The 16576-nt window shown below is 48.0% G+C and overlaps 1 protein-coding gene across 2 annotated transcripts in view; it reads right to left on the reverse strand.

The window, feature by feature from the left end:
* Positions 1 to 16576, reverse strand: part of FAM120C (family with sequence similarity 120 member C) — a 47644-nt gene that overhangs the window by 10937 nt on the left and 20131 nt on the right. For both annotated transcript variants that reach the window (XM_073540965.1, XM_073540964.1), the window contains exons 5-9: positions 4079 to 4181; positions 3921 to 4003; positions 2339 to 2622; positions 1975 to 2248; positions 1541 to 1712 (exon numbers count right to left, since the gene is read on the reverse strand). In XM_073540965.1, the coding sequence (XP_073397066.1) occupies positions 1541 to 1712; positions 1975 to 2248; positions 2339 to 2622; positions 3921 to 4003; positions 4079 to 4181 (916 nt within the window). The remainder of the gene's footprint in view (positions 1 to 1540; positions 1713 to 1974; positions 2249 to 2338; positions 2623 to 3920; positions 4004 to 4078; positions 4182 to 16576) is intronic.

Consider the following 16576-nt stretch of genomic DNA (forward strand, 5'->3'; position numbering starts at 1 on the left):
GATAAATATATTGCTGGATAGTGCATGTAAATACAAGCATTTTTGCAATTTACTACTTATTAAAATATGCAGCCGTTCTTGAGATATTAACACTTTTCTGTTGTTTACAGCTCGTTGTCTAGGAAACCGGCCACCATTGCTATCTTGTAAAGCACTGCACGGGATTAGGAGGTAATATCACACTCCAACGTCAAAACACTGCTTACAAGCTCAATAGAAAAGAGCTTGAAAGCACGGCGCACCTTCTGCTGTCTGGCAGCAGTTTTCGGTCTCCTAGGCAACAAGAAGTCACCAAAAGAAAATTGTTAACATTTAAAGAACAATACCACAAAAAATAAAAAGGTGCATCAATGTCTCAACTAAAACAATTCCTTTATTATTGAATCCAAATATATATATATATATATATATATGGATCTAAAAAGCAGAGAAATGCACTGGAGGACCATGCATACATCAAGTAATACTATGAGGTTATACAATAAAGTTTACGAAGGTTTGTAAAGTGCCAGAGTCAAAGTCAGAGTCATGGAAACTGAGGAGCCGGAGATTTGGCTTACTGACTCCACAGCCCTTTTATGAGGGAGTCGGAGTCGTGAAGTCAGAGTCAGAGGTTTGACTTACCGATTCCACAGCCCTGTAAAAGTCTGTATTATATGCCATAGTTATGAAAGTAGAAATACTTACATACTATGCTGATAATAATGTCTAAAGACAGTATGGTGCTGGTGCCCCAACACGTGTTTCACCCCTCACTTCATCAGGGGGTGTGTGGCGTGTCCTGATGAAACGAGGGTGAAATGCACAATGGGGCACCAGCACCATACTGTCTTTAGACATTCTTATCAGCATACTATGTAAGTATTTCTACTTTTATAACTATGGCATACACTACAGACTTTTATAATAACTCAATGTGAGTAAAAATAAAAAACAAACACCTCATGTAGGCTGCACCTATAGATCCTAAATATGCTGGGGACCTTATACTGTCACTGAAGCCCCTTATACTGCCACATAGGACTAATCAGCTGCAGACTGCATTGCAAAAGGTGAAACTCCCAGTCTAAATCTGCAGCAGGGGTCAACTTCTGCTTTTGATTTTTGAGCTAGGATGACGATGAGATGACCCGAAATGCTGAAGCATTAGGACAAAAAAAAATCTGCTTCAAACCTGACCTTTCACCACAGAGGCCCGGATGCTTTTATGATCATCACAATCCTATAAACTACAGTCACCCCTGAATGAATATCCAGTGAAGGGTGGACAGCAAACGCACAAACAGCAGGCAGAAATATCCTTAGGAAGATTAGATAAGGCAGCTTAGCAGAACAAAGGATTTGTGTAGAGCAAACGGAAAATGATCAGAGACCAGAAGTAAACAAGTGTCATACGGCACCACTGGTTTATTCTCTGAACTATCATTTCATTAGCCTATTAAATGTTGGCAAAAGTGGAGCTACTCCATGGACGTCAGGACACAAAGCCAGAGCACAGATGAGAAAATGGCCATAAAAAATAGGCAGGTTAATGGCTCACCGTCCACAGGCAGGCGACGGCGCATGGCGAGTCGCTCCAGGCGCCTCTGGGTCTCAGCGAGGCTGAAAAGAACTCCGTACACATACTGGCGAGCTGGGCGGAAGAGGATGGCCGCAGGTGGAAGGTCAGGATTGCACTCGTCCTCTATGCAAACAGGCAGTTTAATCTCGCCCTATGTGGGTGGGGGAATAAAAGGCATCAGATGAAAGAGATCCCCTGAAAAAGCGTTTTAGTCCTCTTAGGGGGCTTGAGCCTATAATTGTTTTATCACTTATACTATATATTGTAATATTTCAGTAAATCACAAGCTAAACATAAATATGGCAGCGATGGGGGTTTTATTAGGTCCCCAGCTGCAACCCACAACAACGTTGTGGGGGATGACGGGGTGTAGGTACGGACGAGTGTGAGAACACCCCTTTTGTATGTCTTACCTTGGTAAGCACATGGTAAATGTATGGATACATAAGACCACGGCGATGTCTATGTTCGGCCACCCGTAAGACTTCGGGGGCCACTGGAGGTAGAGGTGGAGTGGTGATGTCCATGTGATTTCTTGTAGCCATGGACAGCAATGATGGAATCTCATGGTGCCCCATGTTCTGGCCAGTCTCTCCACCTCCTGCCTGATGGCCCCAGTTTTGTGAGAGCTTGTCACCGGAGCTTTCCTCCCAGTTTGTCTTATGCTGACGAGTATCTGTCACATGACTGCGCAAAGGAAATAAAAAGCTTACCACAAAATTCCCATACGTGAGGTTGACCATGAATGATACACGTCCCCTGACAGTGGGGACTTACTTGGATGCGGCCCCGTTTTGGTCTTCATCAGAAGAAGAGGAGGGTGATGATTCTTGGCCTGAGGAAGTGCAAGGCTTCAAAGATAAGGAATTGGGGAACTTGGAAGTGGTTGTGTCGTACGGCAGGGACCAGCCAGAGAACGGGCCACTTTTTAGCAGGTTGTCATCGTGGAAGTGAGACAAGTCGCCCATGTGGTGAGGAGGGAACACAAACCCAGAATTGGGGCCTGGAGGAAATGGATGGTGCTGATACTGCAGCTTTGGGTGCATCTGGTGGTGTCCAAACTACAAAAGAAGACAAGTTTTAGTTATTATCTTAACTACTTAAACAGTCCTTAGACTGATGGTCCACATTTTACTCAGCAGTGACGTTCCAAAATGTCACTGCAGAGTAAACAGCTGCAAGAACAGTTGTCAAGGCACAGCCAGACTCCCCATAGAGAAGACAGAGATGGTTTATTACCATGTCTGTCTAAAGGTACTGTCACACTTAGCGATGTACCAGCGATCCCGACCAGCGATATGACGCGGTCAGGATCGCTGGTGCATCGCTAAGTGGTCGCTAGTGAGCTGCCACACAGGCAGATCTCACCAGCGACATCGCAGGGGTCGGGGGTCGCTACTTACCTGTCAGACGAGGCGATCCTGCGTCCTCCCGCCCGCGTCCACGCTCGTCTCTCCACAGGAAGCGCCGCAGGAAGCTGACGACGAGAAACAGTCCAGGACGTTCTCGCGCGATCAGCGATAAGCAGTGGGGGAGCGGTCGTAGGTAAGTATCAGACACAGCGATGTCGCTAGCAATATCGCTATAATGTCACAAGTTATAGCGATATTGCTAGCAATATCGCTTAGTGTGACAGTACCTTTACTGATCGCTTTACACTCAGTGCTAAACAAATACATTTTACAAGGGCTGAAAGTGCTTCCTCCTCCAGACCCAGCGATCATGTGATTGTCGGGTGCCGAGAGAAAGCAGGAACTGCAAGTTCCTAGCAGAACCACATCGGCTCTGATGTTCAAGCAGGAGGCTGAATTTGGCGTGGAACTGGGAATATATACCAGTTACAGGGGATAACAGTGATAAAAATAAATTGATCTAAATTTTAAAATGCCAACTTAAAGGTCTTTTTTTATGAAAAAATAAAAAAAGAGAAAAAAACAAACAAAAAAACATGTCCAATAAATAATAAAATAATTGTTAGGTAAAGGGGAACACAATTTAAAAGACATTTTTACTACTGTGAAAAACAGACACATGTTTTCCATATATTTTCCCCGGGTATCTAAAGAAAAAAAGCCAAAAATTATTTGAGTATCTGAATAAAAATTATGTTTAGAGCTTTTATAACTGCAAGTAGGAAAACAAAAAAATGGCCTGGTCCTGATATGGTCAATAAAGAATGATTCTTCAGGTTGGCAGAAATCAATTATTAATGATATTTTTCACAAATATCCACAAGTAATGAGGGGGATTCGGCATACAGTAAAGAGCGCCTTCTCAAATAATAGACAACCCCTTTAACAACAAATCACAGTACGTTATATAAAACACAAGCAGATGACATGCAGGGAGGAATGCTCACCATAGGTTTGCCCATATGTACTCCGCCCATTTGGTTGTGTTGCAGAGGAGGAACGCCAAACTGATTAGGTCCATATCCTGCAACTAAGGAAAGCAGGAGCTCAGCAGTCTGACCCTGCGGTAAGTACTGCACACACCCTTCACTCCCAACATACTCACCAATGAAAGGAGAAGAACTGAGCTGAGGGGGGCGCTGCTTGGTGGCGACTGAATAATATTCCACGGCTTTTTTAAATCGTTCAATCTTATCTTCTGTCCGGGACTAAAAGGCAAAATAAATATCTGTCCAAGAGCACAGCTAACATTTCTGGGTTGTGTGACATGTTCATTGCTTGTTCCCCTCTAATAAATACTACATTTCCTATGATGTCTTTGCAGGCTCAGTGTCGCTTATGTGATGTTTATACAGCGGTCTCAGTGTCTCCTATATGATGTATATGCAGAAGTATTAGTGTATCCTATGTGATGTATAAACAACAATCTTAGTGTCTCCTGTGTAATATATACAGCAGTTTCAATGTATCCTATGTGATGTGTATATAGTAGTCTCAGTGTATCTTATGTGTTCCATATAGAAGTCTCAGTGTATCCTATTTAATTTATAAACAGCAGTGTCAGTGTATCGCATGTGATGTATACAGCAGTCTCAGTGTATCTTATGTGATGTAAATAGAAATCTCAGTGTATTCTATGTGATGTATACACGATAGTCTCAGTGTATCTTATATGACGTATACACAAGTCTCAGTGTATCCTATGTAATGTATACACAATAGTCTCTGTATATTACGTGATGTATATACAGCAGTGTCAGTGTATCTTATGTGATTGATAAACAGCAGTGTCAGTGTATCTTATGTGATGTATATAGAAGTCTCAGTGAATCCTATGTGATGTATACCCAGCAGTCTCAGGTGTATCCTATGAGATGAATACACAGAAGTCTCTGTATCCTATGTGAAGTATATACAGCAGTCTGTGTCTTACGTAATGTATATACAGCAGTCAGTGTGTCCGATGTAATGTATACACAACAATCTCAGTGTGTCCTATGTGATGTATATACAGCAGTCTCAGTGTGTCCTATGTGATGTATATAAAGCAGTCTCAGGGTATCCTATGAGATGAATATACAGAAGTCTCTGTATCCTATGTGATTATACAACAGTCTCATTGTATCCTATGTGATATATATGCAGAAGTCTTAGTGTATCCTATGTGATGTATAAACAGTCTTAGCAACACCTGTGTAATATATACAGCAGTTTCAATGTATTCTATGTGATGTGTATATAACAGTCTCAATGTATCTTATGTGATCTGTATAGAAGTCTCAGTGTATCCTATGTGATTTATAAACAGCTGTGTCAGTGATGTATACAGCAGTATCAGAGTAGCCTATGTGAGGTAAATATATATATATATATATATATATATATATATATATATATATATATACAGCAGTCTCAGTGTATCTTAACTGATGTATATAGAATTCTCAGAGTATCCTATATGATGTATTCACAAGTCTCAGTGTATCCTATGTGTTGTGTACAAAATAGTGTCAGTGTACTGTATCTTACATGATGTATATACAACAGTCTCAGTGTATCCTATGTGATGTATATACAGCAATCTGTGTGTCTTACGTAATGTATATACAGAAGTGTCATTGTGTCCTATGTGATGTATATACAGTAGGGTGATGACTATTTTAAAAATTTTGCAAAACGAAAATGAAACCTCTTACAATGGTGGAACAATTCCATACAAATGACATTAGTATCATCAAATTTGTAAAATATTTAAAAAAGTTCCCCCTCTTTTTCATTTCAAAATTTTCAAAAAAAAAGATTTTTCGTGTTTTAATTTAAATCTATAAAGAAAATATCTTTCTAAGTTGTAACAAAAAGTGGTATTTTATTCACATCTAGAACATTCTGGAATATTTACTCTGTCGCCTTATTGGGGGACACAGAACCGTGGGTGTTATGCTGCTGTCCACTAGGAGGCGACACTATGCATAATCTGAAAAAGATTAACTTTGGCTCCTCCTCTGCAGTATACACCCCTGGACGGCGTCAGCCTTCTCCAGTTTTTGCTTAGTGTCGCAGGAGGCACACCTAAGATTTTTTTTTCTTAGTCCGTCTTTTTACCTGGATTTTTTTTCCAAAGGACTACAGATGAAGAAAAGAGGGTCTCCAGCGAGACTCCCGGCATGGCTCCCTCCTCGGTCCCCTATTAGGGGTACCCGGTTGAGGTCGAGGTGGCTATTCCCCATGTCGCTCCCTCACCAGTCCCTCGGGTACTGGTTCGAGGTCGAGACCCCCCTCCTTCCTCAGTTCCGTCCGGCTCTGGGTCGAGGTCGAGGCGACGATGAAGCCCCCTGACGGTGACAGCAGCACCCTCCCTAATCCCCCTCTGGGGGTATTAGGTTGAGACACCGCAGGTAGGGCCTGTACCAGGCACCCCAGTCCACCTGTGGGCTCCTTTTGGGACCGGGGGAGGTGCAGCGAGGCACGGCACTTATCAGAGACCGGGCTCCCTGCGCCCCGGTCTCTGCAGCAATGGCGCCCCAAGGGACCCTCCACAGGGCCCCAGTCACATATATGGCCCCACCGCCAGCCCTCCTTTCATTCTGGGGGGGTCTGGTTTAAATCCGCCCCCCCCCCCCCGCGGACGACCGCGCCGTCCTGGAGCCCTGCTGGGCAGGAGACCTCAAATTTAGGCCGCGGCTTCGGCCTAGCCGAAGTTGCCGCCCCATTCCCGCCCCCCGGATGACAAAAATGACACTGTAGTGTCATAGAAGGGGTGGATCGAGGCAGGAAGGGCGCGCTTTTACATGGCCCAGCGCGCCCTTTATCCAGCTCTCCGCCCCCCTCCTCCTCCACCTCAGAATCCGGTGGCCATCTTGCTGCACCTGGAAGAAAGCAGCACAGCAGTCTCCGGGGGGCACAGGATGTGGGACTTATCAGCGCTGGACCTAAGGGGGAGCACCGGTGGGGTAAGATCACAGCTGGGTCCTTGGTACTCAGCTGTGAATTCCTATACCATATAGCACTCTCCTACTCCTTTCCTCTGCGTAGATACCCCTGTAGGGCCTCCACTAATCAGCCTAGGTACTATGTTGGGCTCAAGGAAAAGAACCAGGCAAGACTGCTTTTATGCAGTCTGCACAGCCTGCAAGGCCACTCTCCCCAGCGGAGCAGAACCCCAAGAAGTCCCTACCAACGCTTCTGCGACCGCTACTGCGCCGGAATGGGCGACTCAGATGTCGCAGTCTATGACACAGTCTATAGATAACCTGACCTCCACATTACTGCAGGCTCTGCAGGGTCATGTCTCGGCTATGAACGTTATCCAGCAAAGGGACGTCCGGTCTCATGATCAGGGCGCTTCCGAGAGTTCGAGGCGTAAGCGGACCCACAGGTCGCGTTAATCTGTGTCCTCACATAGCAATAGGTCTTCCCCCTCCAGTGAAAGACACAGTGGCCTGAGGTCACCGAGGCCGTCCCCTGATAGAGAAGGACAATGCCGATATCCACAACGATCCCAGACACGGGAAACCTCCGCTCTAGTTCTCCCGCTAGGGAGCTCCTTAGCGATGCGCAGGACTCAGAGGGCATATGTGACTCCAATTCAGATAACGAAACAGAGAACGCTTTGCTCCCTTGTCCACCTAGCAATACTGCGATAGTTGAGGATATCGTCTCTTCCATCCTTCGGGTGCTGGACATTTCAGATCCAACCCCAGAAGCACCAGAACAAAAGATTTCCTTTGAAAGTGTTCAGAAACCATCGAAGGTCTTCCCTAATCACCCGGAATTTCAAAAAATCCTTTCTAAGCATTTTTCGCAGCCTGAGAAAAAATTTGCCAATCGCAAGTATTCGGAAGCAAAATACACCTTTCCACAGAAAGACACCAAGGATTGGACAGATCCGCCTGAAGTGGACCCTCCAGTCTCTAGGCTGGCAGCACAAACGCTTCTCTCGCTGCCGGACAGTTCAACCCTCAAGCACACAGCAGACAGACAAGTCGAACGCATGGCTCGTTCAATCTTTGAAGCGGCAGGTGCCTCTTTGGCTCTCGCATTTGCTTCAGTTTGGGCAGCCAAGGCCATCATGGCTTGGGCTGATCTATTGCAAAAGGGCCTTCAAGCTTCAAATCCTCAGCTGGCGGACCAGGCGGTGCAAATTGCAGTGGTGGCAGATTACATGGTCCATGCAGCGTTGGACTCTGCAAGAGGAATAGCGGGAATAGCATCAAACGCCATCACAATCCGGCGAATTCTCTGGCTAAGAGAATGGAAAGCGGATGCGGCCTCAAAAAAGTCCCTAACAAATCTCCCGTACTTCAGTGGCCGTCTTTTCGGTGAAAAGCTGGATACAATGATATCCAATGCTACCGGGGGCAAAAGTACTTCCCTTCCTCAACTAAGACCAAAACGCACGTTTAAAAGGCGTAATCGATCTCGTTTCCGATCCTTTCGGAATTCTTCAGGCTGGTCCGTCTCACGCCCAGCACAAAACCGTAATCGTTCCCCCCGCAGGGACAACACACGTGCGGCACAGAGGCCGGACAGGAACTGGCAATCAAAGGCAAGCCAGGCAAAACCTAAAGGAGGAAAACCTCAGACTTTTTCCTCATCCTGACTCATGCCCTCTGTAAGACACGCCACTTGTAGGCGGACGACTGCTACTCTTTCAGCAGGTCTGGCTGCCTATTACAGAAGACAAGTGGGTCAAGAGGAAATAGTGTCTTCAGGATACAAAATCGAGTTTACTACCAGCCCACCGCACAGGTTTTTTTCCCTCTGTCCCTCCAAAATCCCCGCTCAAAGCTCAGGCCTTCCATCAAGCGGTTTCTTCCCTCCTGAGAGCAGGAGTCATAGTGCCAGTCCCAGCAGAAGAGCGCTTCTGAGGGTTCTACTCCAACCTGTTCGTGGTGCCCAAGAAGGGAGGCAGCGTCCGACCCATACTAGACCTCAAGCAACTCAACAAGTAGGTTCGAGTTTGTCACTTCCGCATGGAATCCCTCTGGTCAATCGTTGCGTCTATGGAAAAAGGAGAATATCTTGCCTCCATAGACATACAGGACGCATACCAGCATATACCGATTGCTCCCGCCCATCAGAGGTTTCTCAGATTCGCAATCAACCAAGACCATTACCAGTTTGTGGCCCTCCCGTTCTGTCTCGCCACAGCTCCCAGAACATTTACAAAGGTCATGGCAGCTACCATGGACGTTCTGCACTCCAGAGGCATAGTAGTCGTTCCATACCTGGATGACCTTCTCATCAGCGAGGTCAACGTCTCGATCACGATCGACACTCTGACGCGCCTGGGATGGTTAGTCAATTTACAGAAGTCCTCGACTACCCCGAGTCAGTCTCTGTCCTTCCTGGGGATGCTATTCGACACCTCCAAGGGTCTGGTGATCCTCCCCCAGGGACAAGGCACTGGCTCTCCGTCTGGGAGTTCACACACTCCTCCGCAAGTCCCCCAGATCTCTCCAGTATGCCATGAGAGTACTTGGCAGGATGGCAGCAGCAATGGAGGCGGTACCATTTGCCCAGTTTCACCTCAGACCCCTTCAACTGGCCATCCTCAAGTCCTGGGACAGGAATCCGTTCTCCCTCGACAGGGAGTTCCGCTTATCAGCAAACACCAGGAGGTCCCTGCACTGGTGGCTCGAGCCAACCTCGCTTGCAAGGGGAAAATCCTTTCTCTCCGGTCAATGGAAGGTTTTGACCACCGACGCAAGCCTTATGGGTTGGGGCGCGGTGCACCTACATCACAGAGCGCAAGGCAGGTGGTCACCAAGGGAATCGACATGCCCATCAACATCCTGGAAATTCAGGCCATCTTCCTGGCGTTGAAAGCCTTCCATCACTTGCTGGCAGACTCTCATATCAGAGTACAGTCGGACAATGGCACGGCAGTGGCATACGTGAACCATCAAGGCGGCACCCGCAGCATCCAGGCAATGACCGAAGTAACGCGTATCCTACAATGGGTGGAGGCTGCAAGGTCGGTACTCTCCGCGGTCCACATTCTGGGTGTGGACAACTGGGAAGCCGACTATCTCAGCCGACAAGGAATGGACTCGGGGGAATGGTCTCTCCATCCCGAAGTCTTCTGTCAGATCTGTCATCGTTGGGGGACCCCGGACGTGGATCTCATGGCATCCCATCTCAATGCCAAGGTTCCCAATTTCATGGCCAGGACGCACGATCCGCGGTTGCTCGGAGCAGATGCCCTGGTTCAGGACTGGACCCAGTTCCAGCTTCTGTACATTTTTCCACCCCTCCCCCTGATCTCCAGAGTCCTGAGGAAGATCAAACAAGAGGGTGTTCCCACCATTCTGATCGCTCCAGACTGGCCCAGGCGTACATGGTACACCGACGTCGTGCAACTCACAGCAGACGCTCCCTGGCGTCTCCCCACACGTCCCGACCTCCTGTCACAAGGCCCGTTCTTCCACCAGAACTCAGGGGCTCTCAATTTGACGGCGTGGCCATTGAGACCTGGGTTTTGACCCAAGCAGGTTTTTCACCGGACGTTGTTAAAACCATGATCAGGGCTCGAAAGCCAACTTCAGCCAGGATTTACTATCGTACCTGGAAGATTTTCTTCACATGGTGCGACTCTCGTGGGCAGATTCCACTTCCCTATTCTCTTCCAAAGGTCCTCGGTTTCCTTCAGTCAGGCCTGGATGCCGGGCTATCCCTGGGCTCCCTGAAGAGCCAGGTGTCAGCGCTCTCAGTGCTCTTTCAGAGGCGTATTGCTAACAAGCCGCAAGTGAAGACTTTTCTCCAAGGGGTTTCCCGATTGGTTCCCCCCTACAAACGTCCGTTGGAGACGTGGGACCTCAACCTGGTCTTGACTGCACTACAGTCACCTCCTTTTGAACCCCTTAGGGTGGTCTCACTCCGCTTTCTATCACAGAAAGTGGTTTTCCTGGTGGCAATCACCTCGCTACGCAGGGTGTCTGAACTTTCAGCTCTTTCCTGCAGACAACCCTTCCTGGTTTTTCATCAGGACAAGGTGGTTCTCCGTACAGTACCATCCTTCCTTCCGAAGGTCGTGTCCAGCTTCCACCTCAATGAGGAAATATCACTACCGTCTCTTTGCCCGGCTCCCGTTCATAGGGTAGAGAAGGCTCTGCATACGCTTGACCTTGTCAGGGCATTGCGTATTTACGTGTCTAGGACTGCACCCTTCCGGAAGTCTGATTCACTTTTCCTTCTTCCAGAAGGCGTTCGCAAGGGCCTACCGGCTTCCAAAGCCACCCTTGCTAGGTGGATCAAGTCCACCATTCAAGAGGCTTACCGCCTCAACAATTCTCCCCTTCCGGCCGGTATCACGGCACACTCTACGCGGGCGGTAGGGGCCTCTTGGGCCATTCGGCATCAAGCCTCAGCACATCAAGTGTGTAAGGCAGCCACTTGGACTAGCCTGCACACATTTACAAAACACTACAGAGTGCATACCCAGTCCTCAGCGGATGCGAGCCTGGGTAGACGGGTCCTGCAGGCGGCAGTACCCCAAGTCTAGAGGACTGTCAGCACAATATTCGTCCACTGCTTCCCACCCAGGGACTGCTTTGGGACGTCCCACGGTTCTGTGTCCCCCAATAAGGCGACAGAGTAAAGGAGATTTTTGTGTACTCACCGTAAAATCTCTTTCTCTTAGCCTCTAATTGGGGGACACAGCTCCCACCCTGTTGCCCTTGCGGGCCGTTGTTACGGTTGGGTTCTCATATAGTTGTTTGAGCCTGTTTATAGTAGCCTTTTTTTACAGGCATGGTTATGTTTCTGGTGTATTCCTCCTAATGCTTTTGCACAAAACTGGAGAAGGCTGACGCCGTCCAGGGGTGTATACTGCAGAGGAGGAGCCAAAGTTAATCTTTTTCAGATTATGCATAGTGTCGCCTCCTAGTGGACAGCAGCATAACACCCACGGTTCTGTGTCCCCCAATTAGAGGCTAAGAGAAAGAGATTTTACGGTGAGTACACAAAAATCTCCTTTTAAAATATTTTGTAATTTAGTATTATCTTTTCATTTTCAGTGCAAAGCTTCAAGTTTTACGATCAAGAAGTGCAGGACAGGTCATTCAGAAAATGTCTTCTAGAAATTCCAGCAACAGTGTAAAGGCAAACAGGTCTATCTGGACGAGGAATCTGCCCTCCTATTCTCAACATAAAAGGGATCCAAGTATTCCATATGTTGAAAAGCTCTCCAATCTCACGCGGATGCCAACGAACTGCCAAATTCTTGGAAACTTCAGTTTTCTGTTCAACAGCGAGAAACGGCGAAGGCAGAAGAAGAAGGCAATTAAGTGTTTGAAGGCGCACTGGTTGGTCGAGGAGTCATTAATTGACATTCCCAGATCTAACCAAAATGCTGAACGTGCTGTAAAACTGATGGAGGAACTACATGCGAAATCGAAACAAATTGAATTTTTGAATCTAAAATTCATAGGAAAAAATAATTTTTAAACACTTCTTTTGTACATATTGTACTTATAATTAACTGTTTTATACCGTATTTGTTAAAAAACGAATAATAAAAGTTGCTTAGTTATTACTATTATCGTTTCAATAATGCAAAATTGCATGTCCTTTTTTGGGGGGAAAAAACAATTTTTGCCTTATTTCATTTGAATGAAAGGGGTAACTTTAAAAAAAAAAAAAAAAAAGCAATACTTATTCTTAAATAACCCATAAAAGTTCCTCCATTGCACATGGTTTCATAAAAAATTTTTTTTTGTCATTACACTAATATACAGTAGTCTCAGTGTGTCCTATGTGAAGTATATACAGCAGTCTCAGTGTGTCCTATGTGATGTATATAAAGCAGTGATAATAATACCCGAACATAGGAACATTTCTGTTTTGCATGATTTGATTGACAATATGGGTAAAGAGGATGACTAATGGTAAATTACGGTGTAAGAGGAATCTTATGGAGAAAAGAGTTATATATGCTGTCTACATGGGGGGATGAGAGGGGGGGGAATAGGGTTGTTCAATTTGTAAATCTATTGTTTGTGGAAGATTTACTGTATATTCTGTATTTTGAATTCTTATTAATAAAAATCTAGTTGATATAAAAAAATACAGGATTTTTGGGTTGCTTACCGTAAAATCTGTTTCTCGGAGCCTTCATTGGGGGACACAGAGACCATGGGTGTATGCTGCTGACACTAGGAGGCTGACACTATGCAAAAAAAGGTTAGCTCCTCATCCGCAGTGTACACCCCACCGACCGGCAGGGAATTTCCTCAGTTAGTGAGAAAGCAGTAGGAGAAGTAACATAATAGATTGAGAACAGAACAAACAACTCAACTGTAACCAATCAACCAAAGTAAGAACAGGAGTTGTAGAACATGGGAGGGTGCTGTGTCCCCCAATGAAGGCTCCGAGAAACAGATTTTACGGTAAGCAACCCAAAAATCCTGTTTTCTCGTTCGCCTTATTGGGGGACACAGAGACCATGGGACGTCCCAAAGCAGACCCTGGGGTGGGAAACAAACTTCCATCAGGCCAGTGGACTCACCACCGCTGCCTGCAGAATCCTCCTACCTAGGCTGGCATCCGCCGAAGCGTAGGTGTGGACCTTGTAGAATTTCACAAACGTGTGAACCGATGACCAGGTTGCAGCTTTGCAAAGCTGCAGCGCGGAGGCTCTGTGGCGTACCGCCCAGGAAGCACCCACTGCCCGGGTAGAGTGCGCTCTGATCCCCGGAGGGGCCACTCGATGCTTAACCCGGTTGGCCTCCAAAATTGCCGATCTGATCCAGCGAGCAATAGTAGGGGTAACCTTTCCGCGCCCCATCTGGAATGATGAAAAGAGAGTCTGTCTTCCGCAAGGAAGTCGTCCTAGACAGATTCTCATCGCCCTGACCAGATCCAGCTTGTTCAGGGACCGCTCCCAAGGGTGAGTAGGACTCGGACAGAAGGACGGCAGAACAATATCCTCATTGAGGTGAAAGGAGGACACCACCTTCGGAAGAAAAGAGGGCAGAGGCCGCAGAACTACCTTGTCCTGGTGAAGTACCAAGAAAGGAGAGCGGCAAGAAAGAGCCGCTAATTCCGACACGCGCCGGATGGAAGTGATGGCCACCAGAAAAGCTACCTTCCAAAAAAGGAGAGAAAGGGAAACATCCCTGAGAGGTTCAAAAGGAGAACCTTGCAGAACCTCAAGAACCAAATTAAGATCCCATGGATCCACGGGCGCTCGGTACGGAGGAGCCGTGTGAGCCACGCCCTGAAGAAAGGTTTTGACCTGAGGGCGGGAGGCCAACGTCTTCTGAAATAAAATGGACAGCGTGGAAACTTGACCCTTCAAGGAACTGAGGGCAAGCCCCGCATCCAGCCCTGCCTGAAGAAACGCCAGAACGGAAGGGAGCGAAAAGCACATGGGTGCGATGTTATTGGCCTCACACCAAGTGAAATAGGCCTTCCAAGTACGGTAGTAAATCTTGGAAGACGATGGCTTCCTGGCTCGGATCATGGTATGAATTACTCGACCGGAGAACCCTGCTCGTTTCAAAACCTCGGTCTCAACAGCCACGCCGTTAAATTGAGCGGCCGAGAATTGGGGTGGCAAATCGGGCCTTGAGACAGCAGATCTGCCCTGTCTGGAAGCTTCCAGGGGGCGTCCGCGAGAAGGTTGACAATGTCCGCGAACCAAGACCAATTCTGGGCCAATTCGGGGCGATGAGAATGACTGGAATTCCTTCTGCTTTGATCTTCTTCAACAGCTTGGGAAGAAGGGGCAGGGGAGGGAACAGGTAGGGGAGCTCGAACTGCGATCAAGGAATGGCCAGAGCGTCGGCGCCCACTGCGAGAGGATCTCGAGCCCTGGATACAAACTGTGGGACTTTCCTGTTGAGGCGAGAGGCTAGCAGATCTACATCCGGGGTCCCCCAACGACGGCAAAGCTGAAGAAACACCTCCGGATGTAGGGACCACTCTCCTGCCGCGAGACCCTCGCGGCTGAGAAAATCGGCGGCCCAGTTCTCCACGCCGGGAATGTGTACCGCGGAGATTGTCGGTACCGAAATCTCTGCCCACTGAAGGATCTTGGACACTTCTGCCCGGGCTGAGGCACTCCGTGTCCCTCCTTTGTGGTTGACATATGCCACCGCTGTGACATTGTCTGTCTGAATTCGGATAGGCAGGCCCGAGGAGCCTCTCCCAGTGGACGAGAGCCAGATAAATCGCTCGTATCTCTAGGACGTTGATCGGCAGGGCTGATTCCCGAGTCGACCAACGACCCTGAACAGTGTGATTGCGGAACACTGCCCCCCATCCGAGGAGGCTGGCATCCGTTGTTACAATCTGCCAGTGAACGGGAAGAAAAGACCGCCCCAAGAGGATGAGAGGTGACGTCAACCACCAGTTGAAAGACCGCTTGATCCGGCATGAAAGACGAACAGGGCGATCCAGGGACAGAGCAGACCTGTTCCACCTCGACAGAATGGCGTGTTGGAGAGGTCTGGCATGAAATTGGGCAAAGGGAACTGCCTCTATCGCCGCCACCATCTTTCCCAGGACCCTCATGGTTGTTCGGAGGGACGGGAATCGTGTGGTCTGCAGCGATCGTACATCCTGCTGCAGGGAGAGAATCTTCTGTCGTGTGAGAAAGACCCTTGACCGACGAGTGTCGAACAGTAGGCCCAGAAACACAAGGCGTTGAACCAGACAGGACTTTTTCCTGTTGACGATCCACCCGAAATTGGAAAGAGTGTCTAGGACGATCTTCAAACTTAGGCGCGCCTGGTGAAAAGAGGGAGCTTTGATCAGAATATCGTCGAGGTACGGAAAAAGAACGAGACCTCTGATCCTCAACAAGGCCATCAGCGCAGCCATGATCTTCGTGAAGACTCTGGGAGCGGTGGCGAGACCGAAGGGCAGCGCAACGAACTGGTAATGTTCCTGGCGAACCGCAAAACGCAGGAACTTCTGATGTCCGGAGAATATGGGAACATGTAGATAGGCATCTTGGATGTCTATTGAACACATGAATTCCTGCTCCTCCATGGAAGCGATTACAGAACGAACCGACTCCATCCGGAAGCGGCGAAGACGGACTCTCTTGTTGAGCCGCTTGAGATCCAAGATGGGTCGAACCGCCCCGTCTTTTTTCGGCACCACGAATAGGTTTGAATAAAACCCTGTGAACCGCTCTGATTCAGGAACGGGCACAATCACCCCGGAACTGAGGAGAGAGAGGCGATGGCCGTAAAGAACCCCGGGATCAAGGCTGGATCTTTTGGAGGACGGGATTTGAAAAAACGATCCCGTGGAAGAGAGACGAACTCTATCTTGTATCCTGACGATACGACCTCCCTGACCTAGGCGTCCTCTACTGAGGCCAGCCAGACTTCCTTGAAGAACAAGAGTCGACCTCCCAATTGGAAGGGACCCTCGGGAGTCAGAGGATAGTCATGCTGAAGTGGACCGTCCAGATCTGGATCTGGATGGTCTGCCCTGTGAAGAGTGGGATCGCCAGGAGGGAGTGGGTCTGAATGAAACTTTCTTCCTATCTTGGCGTGCCTGCGGCCTTTGTTGGTTGGAGGATGTCTCCGCCGTATTGAAACGGCGGAAAGCCCGAAAGGGTCGAAACTGACGCCTTAGTGGAGGTCTG

This window comes from Dendrobates tinctorius, unplaced genomic scaffold, assembly GCF_039654945.1.
Source record: "Dendrobates tinctorius isolate UK_male_01 unplaced genomic scaffold, ASM3965494v1 ptg000120l, whole genome shotgun sequence".
NCBI classification, from domain to species: domain Eukaryota; kingdom Metazoa; phylum Chordata; class Amphibia; order Anura; family Dendrobatidae; genus Dendrobates; species Dendrobates tinctorius.